Source organism: Phyllosticta citriasiana, assembly GCF_038021145.1.
Source record: "Phyllosticta citriasiana strain CBS 120426 chromosome Unknown IWZ02scaffold_14, whole genome shotgun sequence".
Classification (NCBI taxonomy): domain Eukaryota; kingdom Fungi; phylum Ascomycota; class Dothideomycetes; order Botryosphaeriales; family Phyllostictaceae; genus Phyllosticta; species Phyllosticta citriasiana.
In genome coordinates, this window is record NW_027117291.1 from 1,067,384 (window position 1) to 1,091,316 (window position 23,933).

A 23,933-nucleotide genomic window follows, 5' to 3' on the forward strand; every position below is an offset into this window, starting at 1 on the left:
AAGCCAAACACGACCGTCACCAAAGCTTCAGGGGTCAAGAAAAGTACCCGGACCTTTCGACCAATTGATGATTGGATATGAACATGGCTCGTCTTTAGCTGGGTAGCATTTTCTATATCTACGCACTAATGGTATCCGCGATTACAAGTAGACGAGCAGACGCCAGCAAGCAGACTACCCGCCAGAGAGTAGAACTGCAACCAAAACAGACGTGACAAGGGGAAACGTGTCAACAAGCGTAAAACGTTACAGTATCCCTCTATTCATCGTACGCCGGGCACGTACAATCAACAGACCGCTACATCTACCTCCCGGTTTGGTATCAAGATTTTGTTTACTGGGTCATGGCATCACCACCGTACTTCTTCTCGAGGTACTCCTTCTGGCCAACAGGGTCGGCCTTGATGGTCTCCTGGCCGGGGTTCCAGTTGGCGGGGCAGACCTATTGCGTGATTAGGCCATGGGTGACGCATGTTGGGAGTGGTGGGACTGCTTACCTCGCCGTACTTCTCGGTGAATTGGAAGGCGTCGACGAGACGGATAGCCTCGTCAACGCTGCGGCCAACGGGAAGATCGTTGACGGTAATCTAAAACGAAACATCAGCCTCATGCATGTCCGAGACTTGCGGCTGCATTGCCGAGGGTTCCACGTACCTGGCGAACGATGCCCTTGGGGTCGATCAGGAAGAGGCCGCGGAGAGCGACACCCTCCTCCTCAAGGAGAACACCGTAGTCCTTGCTGAGGGAGTGGTTCTTGTCCGAGATCAGGGGAATGTTGATGTGGCCGAGGCCGCCGTCCTTGCGGCTCACGGTGCTCCAGGCGAGGAGGGAGTACTCGGAGTCGGTCGAGGCGAAAGCGACGGAGGCGCCACGCTTGGCGAACTCAGAGGCAGCGTCGGAGAAGGCAATGATCTCAGTCGGGCAGACGAAAGTCCAGGCCATGGGGATGAAGGCGAGGATGAGCCATTGGCCCTTGGAGGTGTAGTCGTTGAGGGAGATTTCTGCAGCGGGAAGCGGTGGGTTAGCCCCAGCTTGTCGGACCCTGGCGCAAAATTGACAGGAAGACTAACCCTCAAAGGAACCGTCGACAACGGCCGTGACCTTGAAGTTGGGAGCGGGGTGCTGAACGCGAACCTTGCCAGCGAAAGCCATGGTTGGTGGTGATGTGGTGTGGATGGAGGATTGACAAAGAAATTGAAGTCTGGAGTTGGGCAGGCGGCGGAATCAGCTTCAGAGTCGCGGAGGAGATGGGCGAGTAGAGGTGAAAATCTCATCAGGCGGACGCGGTGGTTAAATTGGTGACCGTGTCAAGATGGTTGGGAGAGAAAAAGTGACGCCACAGCGGCAGGCTTACCTAAAAGACGTCCGAGACCGGGTTGATAGGCTAAGGTAACCTAAGGTTTGTTTGGATGCTAGATATATACACACTGCAGCGCTACAAGACCCTGTTGTCCACTTGGGCTCGAGCAGTTATATACGGCTGCACACCCAAATCCAGAACGCCGGCATTACTTCAGCATGGCGGGCGGACGGCGTAATCGATGAGGGAGAGCACAATTGTGGGTCGTCGTCGTTGCTATCGCCAAATGTCGGCCCGCGCGCCGACTTACCTTGCTGTTCGCTGCTCTTCTCTCGTCGACATGTGTAGTCCGTTCGCCCTTGTCTCTACCACGAGCGAGCGTGTTGCTTTGTCCAGTCTGCTGCCACATCCAGGTCTCGGCCTGTCACACGCAGGGAGCAGTCTCACCTCGCACGCCGCTCGCGGATCTCCCATCATGGCCCGCCAAGCAGAGTCGCGGCATCCCACTTCCGCTGTCGTGAAGCTATGGCCACTGACACCATCCCCTTCCACCGCCCGATTCGGCCAGTGGGACCCGCGGCCACGCTACCTCGTCGCCGAAACACCTCCCGCCATGCTTCAAGCCGTGTGCTAGTGTTAGTCTGCTTCACATGTCGCTTCTTGCTCCCATCCACTGGATAAACACCAACGACTACTTGCGGCTATTTTGCGTTTCCGCATGCTTCGTCCCAAAAGCGTAAACGGAACGCAGAGCTACCATCCCGCTAGGTACCTTCAAAGTCACTATCCATGCCTCGATACTCTTCTGCTCTCTATTGGGTCGCTTTGGTCAATGTACAGCATCGCGAGTCTAAACGCTGCGCTAAGAACAAGGTTGCAAAGTAAATCTCTCTATCGGTACGCTGTGGCAGACCCCTCTGCAATCCTCCATGCCCGAAGAGGCAGCGAGTTCAGCTTCAGCGCCGCCGGCTTGATGAAGCTCCAAAAAGTTACCGCTCCCACCATGATGCAAATCACGTTTACAATGTAGTAGCCGTCGTGCTGCACGTTGCAAGTCCCGCCCCCCTCAACACACCGGTGCTTTTCAGACTCGGCCACGCAAGAAAACGCCTGTGTAATGACATTGCTTTTGTCTGCCGGGGTGGATGCCGGCGGCACGCACGTGGCCGACGTGAACAGGTCCACAAACTTGAGGATGAAGAAGCGGGGGAACGTGCCACCCAGATTCGAGACGCTGTTCAAATTGATCAGCAAACCCGCACACAAATATGCAGAGGGTGCAACACTTACGTCGCTAGGAGCGTCATGTATGTACCGCCGATGACCGGATCGGCAATCTTGGCGTGAAAGGCCGAAATCGCAACGAACATTACTGTACTCATAAAAGTAGAGAACACATGTTCAACAATGACCGTCAGCAGGTACCATGTCGTCACCCCGCCAGCCGGGAAGATCATGACGACGAATTGGGCAAACGCGGCAGCCGCGAGGCGGCCGACGAATGCCCAGCACCACAGCTGCATGGGCGGGTACGTCTGGGACCATTTGCCCGCATAGTACCCCAGCGAAATCTCAAACGGAAAGTCAATGAGGACTGTGAGGGCCATGTCCTCTTGGCTGAACCCTTTGTCGAGAAGCTTGAGGTTGGTGACCGCGTCGTTGGCTTGGAAGCCAATCTTTGCGATTAGGTGAATCATGATGAAGGTTTGGATATTCTTGAGTTTCAAGATGCCGCCCATGACCTTGTAGACTTCCAAGATTCCGTCGTTGTTCTTGGTCTTCTCCTCGCGCTTGAGGACTGCGAGAGCAAAGGTAACGGCGAGGTATGCCCAACCCCAAAAAGTCAAATATCCGCCCAGGGTCATTACACCCTCTGGCTTGGGGGTCGAGCGAAACCATTTGTTGGCAAAATCTGGGGAATTGAAAGCAAGGAACACAGTGTATGACAAAAATTGTCCAGCAGTGAGGCCGACGGTCTGCGCGGTGGATGCGTACGATAGGTTTTCGTTGGAAAGGAGTGTGAGTGCCCAGCCTGTGGTATGTTAGCGTGGTTGAGAAAACAACCAAAGTTGACGCTTACCGTCAACCGCAATATCTTGTGTGGAGCACATGAAGACCAGGAAGAACCACCACCAAGTGAATGCCCAGATGCCTGCTCCACCGTCGGCACCGGCCTCTTGCATCATGCGCTCGGCTCTACTACCGAGCCAAAGCATGCCAAAGCCGGAAAGTGTTTGAATGGGGAGGATCCAGCTCTTTCTCCTCCCAACCTTGGGACTCCAAATGGCGTCGACAATGGGGCTCCATAGGAGCTTCAAAGAGTACGGATACGAAGCGAGAGAAAATACACCAATCTGGCTGTACGAAAGATGAGACTTTAGGAGAAAAGGCACCGATCCCGAAGCCAAGCCCGTGGGTATGCCCTGCAGAAAGTAGAGAAGGACCAAAAGCAAGAAATTCCTCTGGTCTTTCTTTGGGAGTTCGCTGAAGCCCTTGGACGAGCCATGGTCCTGAGCCACTCCAATGGCCGGGTCTTCGTCCAAGCTAAACGTTGTCGTGTTCATGTAGGTGGAAACCTGGGATTGGGGCGAGGTATCGTCTGCGGCCGCGTGCTTCCGGCGATGTTCAAGCAAGCTTTCCATCGCGCCAGTCGCATGGCCGTTGCTCCTCGTAGAATCAATCGAGTCGTCTCTTGAGCTCGCAGGTCGAGAGTTGGGGGACTTGTTTTTTCGGCGGGACATCTGAATATCGCTGCGAGGAGTATGAAGATCCGACTCGTCAGAAGCAAGGACAGAGCTATTTCCCAGGTTGTCGGTTCGGATGCGCGGAAGATGTCGGCGCTGTCCGGAGGAGTCTGGGGGATGGCTTGACGAAGGAACGTCTTTCAGCTCGAGGTCTCGGTGTGGATTGGGTCGTTGTTGGCTTACGGAGGTTTGGCGCTGGTGTGCGGTGTGGACAGGGAGGATGTAGGCCGTGTCGGATGGACTGAGAACGCCGGGGAAAATGAAGGGACGCGAAAAGGAATCACCTGGTGTGGTAGGCATCCATGTGGCAGTAGTTGGAACGAAGTGAAGCTGGTGTTGTTTTATCTGGCTGGTGGTGGCCAAAAGCGGAACGTGTCCACTATGGCGCGCCGACGGACGAGTGAGAGCTGAGAGTAGAGGGGCAGGAGGCGTTGATGTCGGCGGGCGAGAGCGGTGAAGGGGAGCGCAGGTCCAGGTTCAGTCTCTGACTTTTGTCTGTGCCTTCGAGGAAGAGAGTCGACCAACAGAAGAACCCCCTTTGGAGCTTCTTTGCCTTTGAAGCCGGCGAGAACGAGCTGCCCTTATCTGGCTTGAGCCAATCCATCCTCGGTCTCAGGTCCGCCGTCGCCAAGATGCGCACGGGATTCCGCGACCGCGTTTCCTTTGACTTCGACTCCGACGCGCTCAAGCTCCCCGACCGCAAACAAGTCCCATCGCTGGCTTCGTTGCTCATCGCCGCCGTCGCCTGGCTGTCCTTCTTGTCGTCCGTCTGCGCCTGGGCCTACAATCTACACCACTTTCTTCGCACAGATACTCTGTCCCTCGTGTCTGCGTCGCTGTACTAGCACCATGACTTCCGTCGTACCCGACTCGCAGCTCAATAACGACATTGATTATTTGCGCAAGCAGGGTGGGTGCCCTTCTTAATTTCGCCGCGTGGGTCACTCGCTCATCGTTTCCAGTTGAAGCCTTAGAACGCCGCCGCTCAGCACTCTCTGCAACTCTCCTGTCCTCCCAGCACACTATCGACCGAATACAGCGCGCGAGAGCCAAGGACCAGTCTCCAACGTCACCTGCCTCGAGGGCTCTCGATATATGCAAGAGACAACGAAAGCGCAATCTGGAGAGCCTCTATCGCAGATGCTCTGGAATCACCGCCTTTCGAGTCCAAGACCCTGACCCTTGCGCCGTGGACAAAGGAAAAATCCTCGGAGTCTGCATAGATGTCCATGTCAAAGGGGTGCCCGTTGATCCATATTACCTTCTCCTTCACAAATCTTCCCCTACAAGCGACGCTCTCCGCATCCACAAACATACAATTCCTCCCTGCATTCCGCTCAAGGCCCTAAGCGCAAAACATCTACCGCAGCCAGCCTCTCCAGCAGAAGACCACCACTCGCCAAAAACCGAAACTGTACAGAGCCTACATACGCTGGTTCGTGAACTGCGGAAAGAATTAGCATCCTACCACTTGCGATTGAACGCCGTCTCAAAAATGCGCGGAGACGCTCGTCTGCCCGACCTGAACGACGACCAAGAACTCGCCTTAGACGAGGTCGGCGAGCTGGGCATTGTTGACGTCAAAGCTCTGGATGCTGCTGGAAGAGAAATCGGCATTACTTGGAAAGATGGAAGCACGGCTCGAATCGCTATTTCCAATGACGGGAAAGTTGAAAAGGCGGTGCATAGAACTGAGCTTGGAGAGTCGCGCAAGCGCGAAGTTGAGAGGTTGATAAGCGGAGGTAATGGCAGTGTTGAGGGAATAATGGAGCGGTTGCTCGCTGGCACCGCTTAACGTCTAGTATCATTACGATTGCATGAATTGACGAGTTTTAGATTAGACCTCTTTTCGAGTCCGCCTGTTGAATTCCATCCATTGCATAATTCCTCGTCCTGCGTTGGTAATGTCTGCTGACATCGAAGTCGTGATGCTGGGTAGTAATGCTGGGTAACTATCTACGTAAGCAGCCATCAGCCAGAGAACAAGAAAAAGTTGGCGGGCACGAGACCGGCGTTTGGGGTCTTTCCATTCATCTCTAGAACAGAAGACTGGAGATAAATGTCGGACAAAGGCACGCCTTCACACCCGATTCGTCATGATGTCGTACTAACAGGACCTAGGACGGAGGTACGGCTGGTAAAGTCCGAAAGCTGCACCCCTACCGTCCAGTGTTTGTGAAGCTCACCCAGCGTATTTCAGCACCACCCATTGCAGCTGCTATAAAATATTCCGCTTCGAAGCACTGGCTCAGGTATCACCCAACCTTCGCCTTCTCTCGGAATCAGAGTAAATCATCCAACTTCGGACCGACCCTTTCTACAACATGACTGCAGCGGCAAACCTGTTGGACTTCAACAACATCTTCTCCCTCGAGGGCAAGACGGCCGTCGTGACTGGAGCATCTCGCGGCCTTGGACTTGCTGCCGCGTCCGGCATTCTCCAAGCTGGTGCATCAAAGGTCTACATTACGTCACGCAGTGCCAAGGGCTGTCAAGAGGCATGTGATGCGCTTGCAAAGGTGCCAAACAAGCGTCCCGACGCACAAATCATTTCAGTCCCAGCCGACTCCTCCACCAATGAAGGTATCCAGCAGCTTGTTGATACCATTGCGAAAACGACCGATTCGGTCGATGTTCTACTGTTGAACGCAGGAATGATTTTTGGCGGATCCGTTGACTCTTATCCTGAGGAGAAGTGGGATCCGGTGCTGGACCTCAATCTCAAGAGCGTCTTCTTCTCTGTGCAAAAGTAAGTCGTCAACACTCCACTTTTGCCGAGGCCAGTAGCTGACTGCCATAGATTTCTTCCTCTGCTCACTAAGAAAGCAACTGCCGCAGAACCTTCCCGCATCCTCGTTACCGCCTCAGTTGGAGGCGTTGGAGTCACTCTAATTGGCGAGGAGGGTACAATTCCCTACGGAGTAGCGAAGGCGGGCGCTATTCATCTTGTCAAACAGCTGGCTGTCGATCTTGGTCCACGCAACATTTTGACCAACGCAATCTCTCCAGGTTTCTTCTACACCGAATTGGCCGCTGACATGATCGAGAGGCTAGGCGGTGAAGAAGCTCTGGGCAAGAACAAGCCGAACGGCAGGTTGGGCAAGGCTGAGGATTTCGCTGCTACTGTCGTCTTTCTCGCCAGTAGAGCTGGCAGTCACATCACTGGCCAAAACCTCGTTCTTGATGGCGGCAGCACAGTTGGAACTGTTCAGCGGTGAGAAGTCGAAATTCGTGGAGAGCACTGGAGCTAGGACAGCAATCTCCCTAACTTTGCTCCCTGAATTCGAGTTCATTGTCCAATGAGAGTCGCGATTTTCACTACCCTTGCTTTTTTTTTTTTTTTTTTCTCTTCTCTCGCTCTTCACGAGGCGAGCACTGTCACGGACCTTCCATATTGCTGCTTGGGGAAAAGCATCAACAAGATCTCAGAGTCTTTTCTGTGGCAACAGCTTTTCAATCGGGGACCGTGCTTCATTGCCACGGCCCTGACCGCCACTCAGAAGAGCTGCATTTCTGTAACCTTCTTCAAATTGCAAAATACGTCAACGATCAACCCATGGCTATGACGAATCTCTGGACACGTCTACCGTCTCTGGCGAATAAAGGTCCAGACAGCAAACCGTTGTCGGACTCTGGGGCCCCACATTCTGGCCGATCTCCGGACTTTTGCCCCCAGCCGACCCTATCAAGAACCACAAAAGGTCAGGGAATGGGTGCATCTTGTTTTTTATCAGATCTCGTCGAGATAAATGCCTTTACAAATACACAGAAACAACCAAAAGGTGTCCGAAGCTGACATTCAGCTCAACATTGGTAGGGGCAAGTGCTGTTGATGAAGCTCTGGGCCATCGGAAGATGACGGAGGCGAGGTGCGATGTTCGGCCAGACTAGAGATATCGTCTCGTAATGGCAAGAGAAGGATGCGTCGGACGAAACGGCGGAAATACTACTCCACCAAGTTCCAGCTTGCAATTTCGACAGGTTCAAAAGCCAGAGTCCTCTCTTCACATTTTCAATCTTTTGCCTGTCTACTGTTTCTTCTGTTTTCCGGAGCACCTTGTTCTAGCACCATCTGATATCCTTTTTTCACCATGATTTCTCAGAGGGACTTCAACGTTGCCGCCTTCAACACCGACCCGACAGTGCCTGCGGTGCACAAAAAGCGCGGTCTCTACTCCGACATCTTCCAACATGAACTGTCCGCAGCGGCCCAGCGTCTTGCTGCTTCTTCTTCCCACAAGACTCCCACTCCTGACCTCAAGTGGAGCTCCCACAACGTCGTCCTAGGCGAATTCCCATCCAACCCCGCCGAACTCGACGCCATTGTCATCTCGGGATCAGGTAAGTTCCAACCCGGCTCAGAATCACAAAGCTAAACTAAACAGACACTTCTTGATCAAGCATCCTCTGTCTACGAGCCTCAACCCTGGATCAACCGACTGCGTGCCTTCATCCAGCACGTCTACGCCAACCACCCCCACGTTCGCTTCTATGGGTCCTGCTTCGGCCATCAGATCCTGTGCCAATCGCTTCTCGAGCCCTTTGGTGGCTTCGTCGAAAAGTCTCCCGCCGGATGGGAGGTCGGAGTCCAACCTGTCCGCATCACGACCGAGTTTCTTGCCGCGTTCCCCGTTGATGTTCGCCACCTGCCCTCCGCCAGAAAGGCCGACGAGCTGGTGATGCGCTTGCAGTTCGTCCACGCCGACCATGTCGTGCTGCCGGGCCAGAAGCAGCAGCAAAACAAGCGCGGCGCTGGTGGCTACGGCGGCGGCGGCGGCGTAGGCGCTGAGATGCTCCCGCCCGATTGGGTCCTCATCGGCAGCAGCCACCTCTGTCATGTACAGGGAATGCATCAGCCCGGTCGCGTCTTCACACTGCAGGGCCACTTTGAGTTCGACCGCTTCATCAACTCCGAGACGGTCAAGGTCTTTGGCGAACACTGGTCACCTGACTTTATGGCCGACGCCCAAGACATGATCCAGCGCGACGACGACGCAAAGTGGGTCGCCGAAATCGTCATGACTTTCTTGCTGGGCGAAGGCAGGCAGGAGGGTTTGGGTGCCGTCATGGGCGAGGGCGGCTTGCTCACTCCGCCTGGCGAGGTTGACCAGTTGGCCGACTTGCAGTGAGCAAGCGAGCGAGCGCGCAAGCGTTACCACAATCACTTCTCCCGACCGTCCGACCACGACATCAAAACATGCTGGTCTTTTTCAATTGGCGCTATTCTCGCGAAGGCGTTATCGGACTCTTATTCAGTAAGTCGTCACCCTCAACTCTAGTCCTAATTTTTCTAACGCGTCAGCAGTTTCCCTTTTATACCCCTTTCGAGCCACGACACGTTTCTTTCCTTTTTGTTTTCTTTCTCTTTGGTGTTTGAGAAAAGCTCTTTACGACTGTCAAGATACGATACATGCGCTGTACGATACGAATCTTTTCTCTCCATGTCATGTAGCCTGGTTAGCTGGACCTATGAAGATGGTTGCTATTTGACTTGTTGTGTTTGCTCTAGTAGTCGCCTGAAAGACGATACGACTGTGCGAGCGACTGACTGGCAATGGGCCTCATGCTGTCAATCCATCGTAACAGAGCAGACGGCCAAATTGACCGCTCGCAAAGGTGGTGAATATATCCGGGGACGGCCAGCCAGCCAACCAATTATGCCCCAACACAGTAGTACCCACGGGCGCGCCTTGACGTCTCATCTCGTCACTTCAACCCATTGGCACATCTGACGAGTAACACGTTACGAACTAACTCAAGTCTGGCTTGCTACTGTCGAGGTTGCGCCAAAGCCGCTGGAGGTGGAACTTCAAGTGAATGGGCATCACTGCAACCTTTCAAACCCTTTATCCTATTTGAGGCTTAGGGGCATTCACTGCCGCCTGAGTGTGTACTGGAGACTGATTTGCCGGCCTGGATTGAATTTCAGAAAGCATGCCGTGAAGGTATCGTGAGCTGCTGTGGTTAGAAGCCATAGGTGCTCAGGGATTTTTAGGCGTACGCACATCATAGGTACTCTACGGCGGGCGCAGCTAATGCCATGAAACTGTAAATTTTTACATCGTAGTAAGCGCCAATAGATGGGAATTCCCAAGCCATCTCCGGCTCAGTGCATACGTCCCGAATGCCGTGACCCTCGTCTCATTCAACCGTGACAGGACGACAGAAGGACTCTTTACTTTTTCCATCCTCTACCTGAACACATCATCCAATAAATCTAGCGACGACACATCCCGCATTTCATTTGCGCAGATTTACTGCGTCTTCTTGCTCTTGTCGCTCGGGGCACTGTACAGCCAGAGCGCCACAAAGCCCAACCATCCCGCAACAGTGACCCAGATACCCGCGATCCAGGGCCATGCGCCGCTAATGGCCCACGACCTGGCGTACTCGTCGTGCGCAAAGTGCCTCACAGTCACTTCTCTCTTCTCGTCGACCCTGGTCAAGAAGGGACGCTTGTAGTTGACGCGGAAGTTGAAGATGCCATGCTGGTCGGGGAGCTTGAAGTCGGTGGCGAAGATGGTGGAGTTGGGGTGCGTGGGCGAGGGCGGGAGAGCCGTCAGCGGAAGGCGGTGGAATGGCGACAACATGCTGAACTCCAGTTGGACGACGTCGGATGGGGCGGGGTGGAAGGGGACAAAGTGGTCGTTGCTCCACTCGGAAAGCTCAATCTCAAAGGCCTGTACATGGTCAATTTACATGCATGCTGGTCTTCCACGTGAGAGGACTTACCACGTCGTTCTTAATCCTGTATATCTTGGGGTTGTGCTCCGGGACATCAAGACCAGTCTCGTTGATGCCACCCTTGACCGCGCCCTCGTTCAGCCAATGCTGGAGGCGTCCAACCTTCAAAACACCGACTTCCTTGAAAGTCCAAGCAGTGATCTGCTTCGCAAACTCCCTGTTGGCCGTCTTCTCCTCTTTTTCACCACGCTTGACGGTCGCATCGAACCACTTGTCTTGCAGCAATTCAGAGCTACCGAGGACGGTGAATCGGGCAGAGTTGCGGGCTTGGAATGCAGTGACAAGAGTCAGCTGCGTGCCCACGGCAAACGGATCATCGACAGCTTCGGTCTCCTCCTTCGGGTTGTAGGGGTAAGCGGTACCCGGGGCGCGCAGAATTGGCGCCAACATGGGGTTCTCGTTGCCCAGGACCTGGCCAACCGCGCGCGGGACAGCAACGACGCCATTTCCACCGAAAAAGCTCTTGACACCCTGCTTGTACTCTTGTGGCCTGTCGAGGACGAGAACATCGTGCTTGTCGGCAGCAGAGATCTTGTCATAGTTGAAATGGTCCACAACAAGAGAGTTCCTGTCGGTCGACAAGTGAATGTCGAATTCGAGAAGCAGCGATTGGATGGCAGTCGGGGTGGCAGACTCGCCGGACAAAGCCATGAGGATGTTGCCCTCGCGATTGATGAATTCGACAATCGTTTGAGGGCTCAGGTTAGGTCCCAGACCCTTGGACTTGGGCGGAAGCAGGATAACATGGTCGTAGGCGCGTTCGCCGTGCTTGAAGAGCGAGAGCTTGTCATCCTTAGGCGAGGAAAAAGTGAGGGAGAAGCCGCGAGCTGTTGAAAGTCGCGAAATAATCAGCGAGTGCTCAGGTATTGGGAAGGATGCGCGGGGAGCATCTACAGGTCAGGTCGGCCCAAAAGGTCGAATACTTGTCCTTCTCGCCAGCTTCCGCGAGGACAACGAGCAGACGGTTGCCAGTGTAGCTCAATGCATGGGCGACGCCCAGCAAGGCAAGTAACAGTATCGAAAACAACCACCTCATTGTGCTGGCAAGAGTATGGGGAGCGTGGGGAGGTGGAGCTGTAGGGGAAACGTAGCCGATGCGGTGCATACGCAACGCGCGCCAAGACGTCGAGCTTCAGGTTCCCCGAGCTCTGGCGGAAGATCCAACCTCCGCCGGGCCACCTCCGCCCTCTCCAATCAACGACACCTCAATCAGCACCGACCTCCAAGCTGTCCATTGAGCTCCCTACGCCATCACGGCTTCTTGACCACTCACTTCAGACTTCCGCCGTCCAATTGCCCGCCATGTCCAAGCCCTACTTCTGGGCCGAGCCCGTCCGCTACATGCGCTGGGCCTTCCACGAGAAAACCGCCATTACCTGGGCGATTGTGCTGGGCGGCACCGCTCCCCTCATTCCCATTGTTGCGCCCCCCATCAGGAGATTCTTTGGCGACGAGCCCGGCCGGCCCCTGATTCCTCACAACTACCCCAGTGAGTCCTCCACGACCGGAATGCAATCCTCGAAACCAAACATACAAGAGCTGGCGGGGAGAAGTCGGAGTTGTGGATCTGCGGTCGTGATGATCAAAGCGTGAGCTAACACGGTGCCCTATCTTAGTTCCCAAGGGCCCGCGAAAGTTCCCCGAGGGCTTCGATGACCCCAAAGAGTGAAGTCGATTGTGGATTTCGGGTCAATGCGCGACTTGAGAAGCGAAAGGCGATCGAGAGAGCAAGATCAAACATACCAGGCTGATAAACATCCCGCGGCAATGTGAAGAGCAGGTTCAGCGATGCCATGACTACAGGCGCATCAAGAGATGCCGCTTTTGAAGTGTGGAGTTCAGGAGTTGGCAATCTGCTGCATAAGACTACATGAAAGCCGAAGCTATTGTCCAACGTCACCCAATTCATGGCCATGATAGTAATTTGTCCATGTGATCAATTTCCGGCATTCGTCATTCAAATATCGTGTTTGGTAGCACACGTCCACACCGTTCATCCCATCATTCCAGAGCGCGTCTGATTTCGCCCTTACTCCGCACCGCGTCCCTTTTTCCGCCTAGGGCGTCGACGCCATTCCCGCCATCAGCGCTGTTCGAAATTAGTAGCCCTGGCCGTCGAACTACTTCACTAAAGGTCCTCATCGTCTTCAGCGAACTCGTCGTGCGATCGCTTGGCAGGAGCCTCCTTGGTACTGTCAACATGCTGTCCGTCGGTCGAATCCTCCTCGTCCTCATCCTCCTCATCATCATCAATAGTCACCACCTCCATGTTGGAGTCCTCCTCGCTGTCGTCAAATCTGGGCTCATCGTCGTCATCCGACTGCTCCGGGACCGCAGCCTCGGCCGTCCATGGACAGTGTTTGCGCTCGATGTCGAAGCATGTGAAGTGTGCAACGGGAGTCTGGCGAACGTCCAGCCGCGACTTGTTGACCATGAGTTCCTTGACCAGATCCTTTATGTCGTTCTTCATCTCTTTGATGCTCGCCGAGACGACGGCTCGGCCAGGGCCAGAACAGCCAGCGTAGTTCGACTGCTCCTCGCGAGTGTAGTATGATTCGCCGCCAGCGTCGAGAGACTTGAAGAATTCGAATCCGCCGTCCGGACCGCTGGCCCCTTTGTTCTGAGCGAAGGCCTGGGCGAGCCACTTCTGGAAGCCGGAGAAGCCAATCCAGACGAATAAATGCGGGTCATGGTCCCGCTTTCCCTTCACGGGGTCTACGCCCCTGGTGTAGCGGATGCTCTTGGGTTTGTAGTCCACGATCTGCATCTCAACCTTCTTCTTCTGCTCGAGAAACTCCTGTGCCTTGCGCGCGCACATGTCATAGACGGCGGGATCCAGCTGGTTCTTCTCCGCGAGGCTCAATGTATGCCACATCCCAATCATGTGAACAGCCGCCTCACTGAAGATCGCGACAGACTTGATGCGGATAGCGAGGCTTATCCACTCCTGGGGGCTGTTCTTGATCGACATCCACAGGGACTGCCGTGACTCGACAAGCGCGAGTTCGATTGCCGTGAAAATATTGCTGTCTTCCAGCTGCAGGTACTCAACAATGTCGGCGATGTTGGAGGTGCGCGTAAGCACTTGAACGAAGTGGTCCGATCCGCCAATCTTGACATGCCTGCCGTAAAAGGCGCCAATCACGCTCTCCCAGTCCTCGAGAACATGGTTCGCCGGGTCCCTGCCGAAGCGTTCGAGGACCATATTGGATCTTGGTCCGCCTTCGTAGATTACCCGGCCGTTCGTGTCCATCTTCTGCGTCGAGGGTCAGTGAAGACTGGCAGAGGCTGGGGCGTTCTGACGTACCTGGGCCACAAGGGAGCCAATGTCCGTGAGACCATCCAGGCCAACAAGCTCGATGCAATATCTGACGCCTCCCCGGTCGCGGGCTTTCTTGGACAGGACCGCCGCGTTTTCGTTGGTCAGCAACTTCTCGAAGCGACCGGATGCTCCGCGCAGGACGTCCGAGTGCAGTTTGAGGCGACGGACCGGGCTCAGACACAGGTCCACATCTCCGTTTGCGAACCTGGGGTATGCATTCTCAGGCAGAGATGAAGGAGCAGCCATCTTCGTGTGATAGACGGGATGGTTGATTTGTAGGTGAGAGGAGAGGACGTGAAGTGCACGTGACACGGGGTAAAGAAGGGGTAGTCTTGTGATGGGGTGTGATCTTCGGGTCTGAGGTGAGCCGGTCAGTTGTTAGAAGGAGAAATTCCGTGAGGTGCACCTGGCTCGGATTCAGAAAGCCCGATATTTAATTGGGAATCGAAGTTCAAGAAGAGAGCCGTTGGGTAGTAGAGGGACGAAAAAGGGAATGAAGGGAGAATCACATTGAATGTTTGCGATGAAGTGTTGAGTTGTTTTTGATGTGTGCTGAAGGATGCAGATTTGAGAAAGTTCGCAAAGTGGGTTGTAAGGTGAAGAATTGAAAGGCGGGTTGGAGGTCCTTGGTAACTCTTTTGTACGGGACTCGCTGCAGGTAAACAATGATGTCGCCGACTGTTGATCACCAGACCCGGAACACCGTCTTACATTTACCCAAAATTTGAACATCACGAGTCTTTTAACAGACGCTCACGAGGTCTGCTCTGGCAGCACTACTCCAAGACTACGGATCCCCCCGGACTGTACCTGCTCCAGACGACGACAGCTCCCAAGAAGCCTCATTAACAGACCCTGAAGGCTCTTCGACAGCCTCGACGAAGACATACGTCAGCTACCATGAACATGATCTCGACAAGAACGAAGGCCCCTCAATGACCTCCACGCTGACTTACGACCGCTCCTTGTACTTCTCTTCGCAAGCACACACAGCTTCCTTGGCAGCCACTGTTTGAGGGGACGAAGGCTGCCCGGTGCACTGATGCAGAGATCATGAAGCTTTCTTGGTCCTCCGCGCAGAGGAGTGAAGCTCCTCCCTGGTGGCCTCCTTCAGAGCGCACGACACCTCCCCAACACCCTCTGTAGAGATTCACGACTTGTTGGCTGTCTACATGGATCTCCCTCCCTTCTAGACCATCTCTGCCAAAGAAAGCGTCTCACCCCCCCTGGCACCTCTTTGTAGAAACTTACGACCCCTTGGCCAGAGGTGCTTTCACCCTTGAGCTTGGGCAAGCAAAAGACCACATAGTACAAGCTGCGACGAGGTTGAGACAACTGGCTTCGACGCAGTTAGGGATGAGGATGACGGATGGAGGGAGGCTCTGCACATGAGTTTGGTCTTGAATGTTGAACTTGGCGATTGGGATTGAGGGATGTGGCAGATGATACTCGCGTGAGGATTGCGGGTGCAGGTCGAAGCGCTGGACTCACTCACTCACCAAACTGGATTTTCCTTTGCTGTTAGGTACTGTTTCTGAGGAAAAAAAAAAAAAAAAAAAAAAAAAGCTCAGAGGAGAGCACGCATCGCTAGAGCCAACTGTGTCTTTCTAGCTCCTCTAAGTACAGAAGAAGAAATATCTACAACTTAGGCTTCCCCCAACCATCCTGCGCCAACCAGCCAAACACGGCCTCGACGCCCTTCTCAAACTTCGCCGTGACCAATCCCTTCCTCGGATCGCGATCAGGCCCCGGATCATTAAACGCATTCACAACGCGCGTATTCCCCTTGCCCACCTCGAGCACCTTGCCCAGCGCGAGCCCGTCCTCCTCCGCACACCGCAGCATGGCCTGCGCAACTTCGGCCGGCTCCACCCACCCCTCGTCCTCGGTGCCACCCGTGTAAATCATCTTCTCCGGGTGCTCGGTCCACAGGGGCGTCTTGATGACGCCGGGCGCGACGGCGTTGACGCGGATGCCGGTGACAGGCTCGAGCGGGCCGAGACACCGGACGAAGCCCGAGATGGCGTGCTTGGTCGCGATGTAAATGGGGTTTGTCAGGCTGGGCGACTGGCCCGCGACGCTGCTGATGTGCACGATGCGCTTGGGGTTCAGTGGCGAGGCCTTGGGCGGCGTCGTCGTGCTCGTCTGGCCGTTGCGTGATGTGACGGTGACGGGACGCGGATGCAGCCAGTACGACAGCGCCAGCTGCGTGGCCCGGATAGGATGCGTGAGGTTGATGTCGAGAGTGGCGTAGCGCCCGCCGTCAGCCGGGTCCTTTGCTTCTGCGTGGCCCGGCGGATGCCAGAAGTTGGACCAGTGCGGCTCGTAGATGCCCGCTCCCGGGCACAGAATGTCGAAGTCGCCAAAGGTGCGCAGCGTCTCGTCGAATATGCGCTGCAGCGCGGGCCAGTCGCGCACGTCGGTTTTGACAAACATGGCCCGCGGCGAGTCGGAGTACTTGGAGACCAGAGCCTGGGCTTCCGGACGCAGAGATAGGTCCGCTATGACGACATTGCAGTTTTTTGAGAGGAGCAGCTCGGCGAAGCAGAAACCAATGCCTGGTAGTGTTAGAATGGAGCGGACATGGGGGGAAAAAGAGAGGCTTCGCACCTGACCCTGCTCCGGTGATGATGGCTGTCTTTCCGCTGACGGAGAAGGGAGCAAGCGTGGATGGTGTTGCAGCCATTGCAATTGAAGTTCTAGTGAGAAGACAGGGGAGATTGTCCAAGAGGATGCCGTGGCCAGGGCCGCCTTTTATCCCCCGTCAGCACCACCATGTTGGTCGGTATCGTGGTAGAGACGAAAGCAGTGGGTCGCCAAAGGCGGGGGGCGTGGGGTCGTCGACGCGGGGATGTGTGCGAGCTGAGTCGGCGAGTCGGCAAAGTTGCAGCCGGGCCATGAGTAGGTAAAATGCGCCAATTCTTTCTACTTTGGGCTCTCGGATTACCTACCTGGTCACTATACAAGGAAGCTAATGACTATCTTCAAGTAAACATCGTATCAAGCAATCCGAGACCGGCGTCGGAGTGTGAAAAGACCTTGAATTACCTGGATTCGGTTTCTACAATGTAGACTACCAATGTCTGCCCCATGCCTCTTTTTTTTTTTTTTTTTTTTCTTTTTTTTCCCCCCTACTCCCATGTGCCTTGCTGTTCACCGAACATCAACATCAGGCGCAAGTCCGAATAGACGCGCCCAGTAGAAGGGCCGAAATTCAAAGTCCGTGGAATGGGACCCGAGTAACACCTTGCCAATGCAAGAGGGTATCTCGTCGCTCGCAACCACCATTTACGCCATGTTCAATGCCGCCAAATCAATAAATTCCTGCACCTGCAGGCTTCGACTCATCCTCTTCTTCTTTGTCTTTCCATTTCCTTTTTCTCTCTTTCTCTCCGAAGCGCTTGCCGCAATCATGTGCGGTAGATCAAGCGTAATATTCGTGACGGACAGGGGATTAAATGCAATCGAGGGGATGAGGAGGCGGTGTCTTCGGAGAGCATGTCACGGCAAATCTGGGCCCCAATACTTCGGAAGACCATGGTGACCAGCCGGCAGCCAAACTTGTGTCCGCTGCCCTGGCAAAGCACATACATGGCCCCGAAATACCAAGTTCCAATATCAGAGATTGAGCACTCTACTAGGATCCTTGAGGAATTCGCGGCGATAGTCGGCAATGGCTTTGGCAACGGCTTCGCCGCTTTTGACTCCCTGCTCACGCAGATTTTTGAGAATCTGCCTCAGACCGGCCCGCCACAGGTCTTGATCTTCCTGGGTGCGTCCAGGATTGACGATCCCGAGTTGCAGGAGTATTTTGTCTTCTGTAGGGTGAGCAAGCCTCATATCAGCTCGTGGACGGGGGCATGGTAGAGTGGAGACAATGAGACATCATTGTGACGCACCGCTGATGCTCATGCCGCGAAAATGCTGCCCGTCGCACTCGGGATCGTTGCAGATTCCACCTGCTGCCTCGAATGGGCAGATTGGCTTCATGGGGTCGATTTCATGGCTATACGTTAGCGACTTGAACCCACCAGACACGCTGTCCGTGTAGCTGGGGTGATAGCGGTAGGCCTTGAACATCTTGAGAGGGCTTTCGTACGGCGTGAAGAATGCTTGTTTCTTGATGTCATCGGCGGAATGAGCCTACCCCAAAGTTAGTCGTAGAGCCCCTACGAAGGAACAACATACCCGTGAGCTGTCGCGGGTGACTTCAGATCGCGACTGCAGCTCTGGAGCGACGTCGTCAGCAATGATTGTCACTTCTGGGGTCTGTGACGGAGCTTCAGAGCCAGACTTTGAAGCCGACAAGGGGAAATTCCGCAGCAAAGGACGCTCGGCTTCGGATTTGGGCGCAGAAGCCTCGGACGGCGAGGGCGAGGACAATGGGTGAACCGCTGCAGGAAGCGCATCGGAAGGCTCGTAATCATCCTCACCCTCATCCATGGCTTCCGAAGAAGCATCGCCACCATTAGGCAAGATCTGATCTTGGCCGGTTTCCGCTGGGGTAGCTTCTGGCGGCGCGTAGTCTTCCTCATCTGATTCGCTGGATTCGCCGGACGACGAGTCACTGGCGATGTCCATAGCATCGTCGGCCTCTGGAGTCGACGCGTGAGGCGCGGGTTCTGGGGAATAGAAATCCTCCGAATCCTGTTCTTCTTCAACTTGTCTGTCGGTTGCCGTCGGTTGCTGGTTTTCCTGGCTTCCTTCTTGACAAATCTCAGGAGACTCTTCGATAGCTTGAGGTCCAGCAGGATCCTCATCGACTTCACTGTCTGACATTTCCATCTCGGCATCGGTACTTTCGGACACTTCTCCAGATTCTTCCGCGGAAACGTCCATGAACGATGGGGCCTGAGGGCTCGGATGTCCTTCTGCACTCTTGTCAGGCTCTTCCAGCTGAACCTGGGGCTCTTCGGTAGTCGTGGGACTCTCCCGGACCAATGGCACTTGCGCGATGGTGTCTTTGTCGTCTGGATTTGCCAAGGATTTGTCCGCGCTCGCATTGAGAGACTCAGCGGGGGATGCTTTTTCCCTTTCCAAGACGTTTTGGACCACAGATGCCTCGGTTTCCCGTGCCTCGGTTTCCCGTGTCTCCTCTGCCTTTTGATGCATGATTTCATCCTTCTTCGCCTGAAGTTCCTCGTGTGCCATCCCCTCAGTGTCAATGCCAAGGTTTTCGAGCTCGTTGACGAGATCATTCTTTTCCTTTTGTCGTTTTCGATTGTCTTCTTCCAGTTGCTCCATCTCTCTTCGAAGTTGTTCAAGCCTGCTCATGTTCTTGCTCAAGTCGGCATCAAAGGCAGTAAGTCCAGATTCAATCTCTGCTCTTCTTCTTGTCTTCCAGTCTGACGGGCCCGGTGATGCATTGGCACTACTCTTGTCCGCGAGCAACGGTTCACTCCTTTCGCGTTCCTTCGTGGAGGGGGCAGGTTCTCCCAGAGCCCTCGTCAGGGGACTCATGGTCGATGGCGCAGCCCCATTCGATTGAACAAGTGCAGTGCCGGGACTTTGCTCCTGAACTGGCGTAGAGACTTGAGTGATTGGACCCGAGTTGACTGGAGTCCCAGTCCTGCTTGGCTGACTCTTAGACTTGAGGTTGCGCTGGCGTTCCTCGAGCTTCCTCTTTAACAAAGCAATTTCTTCCTCTTTCCGTCGCAACGAGTCGGCATGAGCAGCTGAGCCTGGTGTTTGCGAGGCTGGAGGAGTAACCTGAGCAGAATTATGATGTGCCGGCCCTGATCGAAGAATGTCTATCGTGGTCGGAGGATATTGACCAGAGGTGGCAGTCTGTTTCGACTGGTTTGGCTGCGGCTGCGTCAAGGCTTGGAACGGTTGCTGCAGCTGGTCATCAGCTTCATTGGCATCCTCGACGCTACCTTCGTCATCACTGACTTCGATAATCATCATCTCGGTGCCAGATTCAAAACGGCTTTGCCCGAAGGGCCGCTTGAAGGCCGATGGCGTCGCTGGCTTCACATCGTCAAAGTCGGCAGCGACGGGACGCTTTCGGCTTTTCACCGGGACACCTGCTGATACAGGCGTGTTCGACGTTGGAACGAGGTTTTGGGAAGCATGCGGCGCAGCCAACATCAGACCAGGAATACCGCCAGCTGGAGAAGCAGTTGCGGGAGGCTTCTGGGCCGCCTGGCCGTCTTGTACCGGTGTTTTCATCATCGCCGGCTGCGCAGCAGTCTGCAGCGGCGCAGGTCTAGCCGGAAGACTAGCTGTGGCGCGCATTTGCTGTGATAGAGCAGCCCCATTTGTTGCCGACGATTGCCGCAGATTCGCACTGGCCGACGCGACAGCCGCCTGCGCTTTGGCACGCGCAGCTTCCTCCGCATCCGCTTTTTGGCGCTGCAATTTGAGCTGCTCGATCCTCTTTCTGACAAGCTCATTCTGTGCTTGCTTTTTCTGTGCCGCAAGAACAGCAGGGTCCACGGCGGAAACGTCTTTCTGATCTACAGACTGCTGTGATGATGACATGCAAATGGCTGCGGGAGTTGCAACGGTTGAAGGCGTAGCGCTTTGAACTTGGTCCGAAGCATTCTGCGAAATTGATGTATGAGGAGTAACGGGATGAATTGGAGCAACGCGATTTGGCAAAGTCTGTGGAGCAGACTGACTCGGTGCACTCTGGCTTGGGGCAGCAGAACTCGGAACAACTTTAGCCGGTGAAGCTTGGGCTTCAGTCGACTGATTGGGATCAAGAGTGACCGTTCTACTTTCGTTCGCAGGAGTCGAATTTGCTGCTGAAGCTGCGGGCTTGTTTGCAGGCGCACTCGTGTTCTTCTTGGCCGCCATCAAGCGCGCAATGTACGCTGCACGGTCGGCAGGCGGAGAGGCGACGCTCGCTGTGCTATTCCGACTACCAACAGAAGTACCTACCGTAGATTTCTCCTCGGGTTTTGTTTGAGAGGCAACAGGTCGTGGGATAGCAGCCGGAAGCGATGCGGCAGGCTTAATCTCAGCTGCTCTTGCTGGCGGCTTGGCTGGGAGACTGACGTTGGATGCTCTGCTTGTGACTTCGTTCTGTTTTTGAGGCGCATGCGAAGGAGGTCCTGCTTGAGGGATTTCAGACTCATTTCGGTCGACCGAAAGACCCAAAGAACGCCAAACATCCTCGAGAATTTGCGAGTCAAGTGCAGAGTAGGTTTTCACGTCAGTCAAGGTGAAGCCGCAAGCACTCAATACCCTCAGAAACTGCTCGGCCTGCTCCTTGATGTTCTGCGCTGGCGCAGGATCGGTTGATTGCGTGCCTCGTGTAGCTACACTTGATGACGTTTGTCCAGGTTGTTCATCAGGGCGCGATTCGGTGACATTCCTGTGTTGCTGCGAAAGCTGGTGGTCGTACTGGTCGGACGTACGGCGCCAATGGTCGGATCGGCTTTGGCGACGCGATTCATCGCCTTTCGACTTCATGGAAGGATACATGTCTCCGTAAGCCGAAGTGCGGGGTGATCGCGGCCGAGCACTTGATGAGTATCTGCCAAAGCCTGCGTCGTGCTCCATGTCAGTTTGAACAGGCTCGACAGGTCTGTTGTTATGCGTCCAGCGGGTATCAGAACCGTTGGGAGCAACTCCGTCCTTTCCCGGGCGATAAAAATCACCTCCAACAGCCGCCCGGTTGTCGCGCACACGGCTCTGTTGGACAGAAAACGAGGAACGCGAATCGCTGGCGCGTGTGGTTGGCTCCGGCTCATCACTGAGCTCACCTTCCTCCTTGTCCGCGTTTGCAATCTCCATGACGCGATTATTAGGAGCCGGTGGAGTTGGCAACGGGTGTTGATTTGCGGCGCGCGGCGCTGGCAACTGGTGTGGTGGAATCGGAATCGGAAGGTTTCCAGGTTGCGGAAAACCAAAAGGAATTGGAGGAGGCGGTGGTGGAAAGCCCGACTGCGGAGGTATTGGGGGAAGTGGAAATTGCACGCCTCCGCTGGCTATTTGGCGAAGCGCAGCAGCAACTTGGTCGGGATCTATTCCTGCCAGAGCGACGGGCGGAAACGACGCGTTTTGCTGAAAGGCAAGCGCGTTGGGAGTTGGCTGCGAGGTCTGCGGTGTAAAAGGCGGCATTTGGAAAGAGGGGCCATTGCTGTTGGGCGTTTGCTGGCCATTCTGCGCCTGAAAGCCTGGGTGAAATGGAAGGCCATAAGGCGGCGCAGAGGGTGGAGGCGGTGGCCAGTTGGCCATGGCAGGTTTGAATTTTGATACTCGAGAGCACCTGGGTGTTAGCAGCTACAATTCACAGAGACAGTCAGGCGAAATGGGTAGTCTGAGACGCCGACAATGCATGAGTACCAGAGGCGCAACAGCTTCCAGCCAAGTAGGAGGAGTGAAGGCGCGTGCTGGTCATGCGGAGGGGGCGAGAGCGCAGGAGCAGACAGAGCAAACGCTTGTGTGGTGCAGGGTCGGTCGAGGGGCAGTCGACACAAAGACGATGGAGGTGGGAGCGGCAGAGGACAGAGGGGTGGGTAGGCGATGGGGGAGTGAGGATATGGCTGAGGAGAGGTCGAGCGTCAACGACGTCTTGGTGCAGAGGTTGACGGGAGTGCGTCTAGCCAGTGCACAAGGTGGATTATGGGAAAATGTCGGCTCAAGGCTTGAGGATCTGCCGGGTAGCTAAGCGAGGCTAGTCCGGTCTGGGCAAGGCGCAGATGGCTGGGGTCCTTCCAGTTGCCCTGCCACACGGGCCATGGTTGCATAGGTAAACAACACATCGGATAGACTCTCCACGCGCCAGCGCCTCGAACCCAGTCCTCTGCATCTGCGAGCACCCTTTCCAATGCGCTGTACATACTGAACAGGTGCCCTTTCTTCGCTGCTTTTCCTCTGCCTCCTCACGGCATGCAATTCCCGTTTGATACCCTCTTCTCTTGACCACCTTGACCTTGCCGCGCGACCATGAGCGCCCCCGCGCAAAACGGCCCAAGATGGCGTGCCAGCCCTTTCAACAGAGGTTCCTCATCTCCATCGCCCACTCCCATCTCGAATACCTCTAGACCTCAATCGACGAACTTCTCCTCGCTTTCACCACCGCCTTCGCAACCTTCAGGCCATTCCCGTACCCAGTCCTCTAATGCTTTGATACCCGGACAAAGTAATACCACTCGCCTGCGCTCCAACTCGCAACGGCAAAACGCCTCTGCCGCTGGAACTTTTGCCCCCAAATTCATCAAGTCCGAGGAAATGCAAAACGCGCCGCAACTTGTCCGCGGCATCGAGGGCGAGAACGACTTTTCGGGCAAAAGGTACGTCTGGCTCAAAGACCAGAACAAGGCGTTCCTGCGAGGTTGGGTGGTGGAAGAACTGGATGACAATCAACTGTTGGTGCAGTGCGACGATGGCAATGTGAGCATTCAAACACTTGTCACGAGCAATCGCTGACTATGGCTTAGCAACAAACCGTCGACGCCGACAGCGTTGACAAAGTCAACCCCGCCAAATTCGACAAGGCCGATGACATGGCAGAATTGACCCACTTGAATGAGCCCTCAGTCATTCACAACCTCCACATGAGGTATCAAGCAGACCTGATATACGTAAGTGACTTGTCTTTGATTTTGGTGACATGATTATAACGGACACAAGACTTACTCCGGCCTGTTCTTGGTGACTGTCAATCCCTACTGTCCCCTCCCAATATACTCGCGCGAATATGTCAACATGTACCGAGGACGGACACGGGAGGACACCAAGCCTCATATTTTTGCCATGGCCGACGAAGCATTCCGGAACTTGGTTGATGAGGGTAAGAATCAAAGTATTCTCGTCACTGGCGAGTCCGGTGCTGGAAAGACGGAAAACACAAAAAAGGTCATTCAATACC

The 23,933-nt window shown here is 54.9% G+C and overlaps 10 protein-coding genes across 10 annotated transcripts; 4 read left to right on the forward strand and 6 right to left on the reverse strand.

Annotated features, from left to right (window-relative positions):
- IWZ02DRAFT_83898 (thioredoxin-like protein) lies at window positions 1-1,423 on the reverse strand. Its single transcript, XM_066771292.1, has 5 exons — window positions 1,355-1,423; window positions 1,071-1,201; window positions 655-1,001; window positions 498-587; window positions 1-442 (listed from the first exon to the last, which is right to left on the reverse strand). The coding sequence occupies exons 2-5, from the start codon at window positions 1,150-1,152 to the stop codon at window positions 335-337; spliced, it is 627 nt and encodes a 208-aa protein (XP_066619449.1). The 5' UTR covers window positions 1,153-1,201; window positions 1,355-1,423; the 3' UTR covers window positions 1-334.
- Window positions 1,424-1,961: 538 nt separating this feature from the next.
- Window positions 1,962-4,544, reverse strand: IWZ02DRAFT_461461 (acetyl-coenzyme A transporter 1-domain-containing protein). Its single transcript, XM_066768215.1, has 3 exons — window positions 3,381-4,544; window positions 2,591-3,332; window positions 1,962-2,534 (listed from the first exon to the last, which is right to left on the reverse strand). Exons 1-3 carry the CDS (start codon window positions 4,342-4,344, stop codon window positions 2,192-2,194), a joined length of 2,049 nt encoding a protein of 682 aa, XP_066619450.1. The 5' UTR covers window positions 4,345-4,544; the 3' UTR covers window positions 1,962-2,191.
- A 75-nt stretch (window positions 4,545-4,619) lies between these two features.
- Window positions 4,620-5,945, forward strand: IWZ02DRAFT_83941 (Cenp-O kinetochore centromere component-domain-containing protein). Its single transcript, XM_066771293.1, has 2 exons — window positions 4,620-4,954; window positions 5,007-5,945. The coding sequence occupies exons 1-2, from the start codon at window positions 4,894-4,896 to the stop codon at window positions 5,837-5,839; spliced, it is 894 nt and encodes a 297-aa protein (XP_066619451.1). The 5' UTR covers window positions 4,620-4,893; the 3' UTR covers window positions 5,840-5,945.
- Window position 5,946: 1 nt separating this feature from the next.
- On the forward strand, window positions 5,947-7,400 carry IWZ02DRAFT_83942 (bile acid 7-dehydroxylase 1/3). Its single transcript, XM_066771294.1, has 3 exons — window positions 5,947-6,116; window positions 6,166-6,793; window positions 6,845-7,400. The coding sequence occupies exons 2-3, from the start codon at window positions 6,369-6,371 to the stop codon at window positions 7,260-7,262; spliced, it is 843 nt and encodes a 280-aa protein (XP_066619452.1). The 5' UTR covers window positions 5,947-6,116; window positions 6,166-6,368; the 3' UTR covers window positions 7,263-7,400.
- A 588-nt stretch (window positions 7,401-7,988) lies between these two features.
- On the forward strand, window positions 7,989-9,354 carry IWZ02DRAFT_84129 (class I glutamine amidotransferase-like protein). The gene is made up of 3 exons (XM_066771295.1): window positions 7,989-8,385; window positions 8,446-9,299; window positions 9,350-9,354. The coding sequence occupies exons 1-2, from the start codon at window positions 8,136-8,138 to the stop codon at window positions 9,171-9,173; spliced, it is 978 nt and encodes a 325-aa protein (XP_066619453.1). The 5' UTR covers window positions 7,989-8,135; the 3' UTR covers window positions 9,174-9,299; window positions 9,350-9,354.
- Window positions 9,355-10,298: 944 nt separating this feature from the next.
- IWZ02DRAFT_436358 (Dolichyl-diphosphooligosaccharide--protein glycosyltransferase subunit WBP1) lies at window positions 10,299-11,824 on the reverse strand (the record flags this gene model as incomplete). The annotated part of the gene is made up of 3 exons (XM_066766517.1): window positions 10,299-10,724; window positions 10,777-11,615; window positions 11,683-11,824. The coding sequence occupies 3 exons, from the start codon at window positions 11,822-11,824 to the stop codon at window positions 10,299-10,301; spliced, it is 1,407 nt and encodes a 468-aa protein (XP_066619454.1).
- Window positions 11,825-12,090: 266 nt separating this feature from the next.
- IWZ02DRAFT_384380 (putative NADH-ubiquinone oxidoreductase 9.5 kDa subunit) lies at window positions 12,091-12,457 on the forward strand (the record flags this gene model as incomplete). The annotated part of the gene is made up of 2 exons (XM_066765332.1): window positions 12,091-12,277; window positions 12,405-12,457. 2 exons carry the CDS (start codon window positions 12,091-12,093, stop codon window positions 12,455-12,457), a joined length of 240 nt encoding a protein of 79 aa, XP_066619455.1.
- Window positions 12,458-12,916: 459 nt separating this feature from the next.
- On the reverse strand, window positions 12,917-14,759 carry IWZ02DRAFT_508635 (uncharacterized protein; the record flags this gene model as incomplete). The annotated part of the gene is made up of 2 exons (XM_066770454.1): window positions 14,096-14,759; window positions 12,917-14,044 (listed from the first exon to the last, which is right to left on the reverse strand). Exons 1-2 carry the CDS (start codon window positions 14,354-14,356, stop codon window positions 12,917-12,919), a joined length of 1,389 nt encoding a protein of 462 aa, XP_066619456.1. The 5' UTR covers window positions 14,357-14,759.
- A 989-nt stretch (window positions 14,760-15,748) lies between these two features.
- On the reverse strand, window positions 15,749-16,796 carry IWZ02DRAFT_384433 (short-chain dehydrogenase; the record flags this gene model as incomplete). The annotated part of the gene is made up of 2 exons (XM_066765339.1): window positions 15,749-16,668; window positions 16,721-16,796. 2 exons carry the CDS (start codon window positions 16,794-16,796, stop codon window positions 15,749-15,751), a joined length of 996 nt encoding a protein of 331 aa, XP_066619457.1.
- Window positions 16,797-17,728: 932 nt separating this feature from the next.
- On the reverse strand, window positions 17,729-22,180 carry IWZ02DRAFT_436361 (uncharacterized protein; the record flags this gene model as incomplete). The annotated part of the gene is made up of 3 exons (XM_066766518.1): window positions 17,729-17,928; window positions 18,010-18,253; window positions 18,299-22,180. 3 exons carry the CDS (start codon window positions 22,178-22,180, stop codon window positions 17,729-17,731), a joined length of 4,326 nt encoding a protein of 1,441 aa, XP_066619458.1.
- Between the last annotated feature and the right edge of the window lie 1,753 nt (window positions 22,181-23,933).

Excerpts from the sequence above, each read along its gene's own strand:
- IWZ02DRAFT_83941 (XM_066771293.1), top strand. The coding sequence starts at position 4,894 with ATGACTTCCGTCGTACCCGACTCGCAGCTCAATAACGACATTGATTAT. Across the intron at positions 4,955-5,006 it reads TGATTATTTGCGCAAGCAGG|TTGAAGCCTTAGAACGCCGC; the intron begins GTGGGTGCCCTT and ends CATCGTTTCCAG.
- IWZ02DRAFT_83942 (XM_066771294.1), top strand. The coding sequence starts at position 6,369 with ATGACTGCAGCGGCAAACCTGTTGGACTTCAACAACATCTTCTCCCTC. Across the intron at positions 6,794-6,844 it reads GTCTTCTTCTCTGTGCAAAA|ATTTCTTCCTCTGCTCACTA; the intron begins GTAAGTCGTCAA and ends TGACTGCCATAG.
- IWZ02DRAFT_84129 (XM_066771295.1), top strand. The coding sequence starts at position 8,136 with ATGATTTCTCAGAGGGACTTCAACGTTGCCGCCTTCAACACCGACCCG. Across the intron at positions 8,386-8,445 it reads CATTGTCATCTCGGGATCAG|CATCCTCTGTCTACGAGCCT; the intron begins GTAAGTTCCAAC and ends TTCTTGATCAAG.
- IWZ02DRAFT_83898 (XM_066771292.1), bottom strand. The coding sequence starts at position 1,152 with ATGGCTTTCGCTGGCAAGGTTCGCGTTCAGCACCCCGCTCCCAACTTC. Across the intron at positions 1,002-1,070 it reads TGTCGACGGTTCCTTTGAGG|AAATCTCCCTCAACGACTAC; the intron begins GTTAGTCTTCCT and ends TTCCCGCTGCAG. Across the intron at positions 443-497 it reads TCACCGAGAAGTACGGCGAG|GTCTGCCCCGCCAACTGGAA; the intron begins GTAAGCAGTCCC and ends ATCACGCAATAG.
- IWZ02DRAFT_461461 (XM_066768215.1), bottom strand. The coding sequence starts at position 4,344 with ATGCCTACCACACCAGGTGATTCCTTTTCGCGTCCCTTCATTTTCCCC. Across the intron at positions 3,333-3,380 it reads ACAAGATATTGCGGTTGACG|GCTGGGCACTCACACTCCTT; the intron begins GTAAGCGTCAAC and ends AACATACCACAG. Across the intron at positions 2,535-2,590 it reads TACATGACGCTCCTAGCGAC|CGTCTCGAATCTGGGTGGCA; the intron begins GTAAGTGTTGCA and ends CAATTTGAACAG.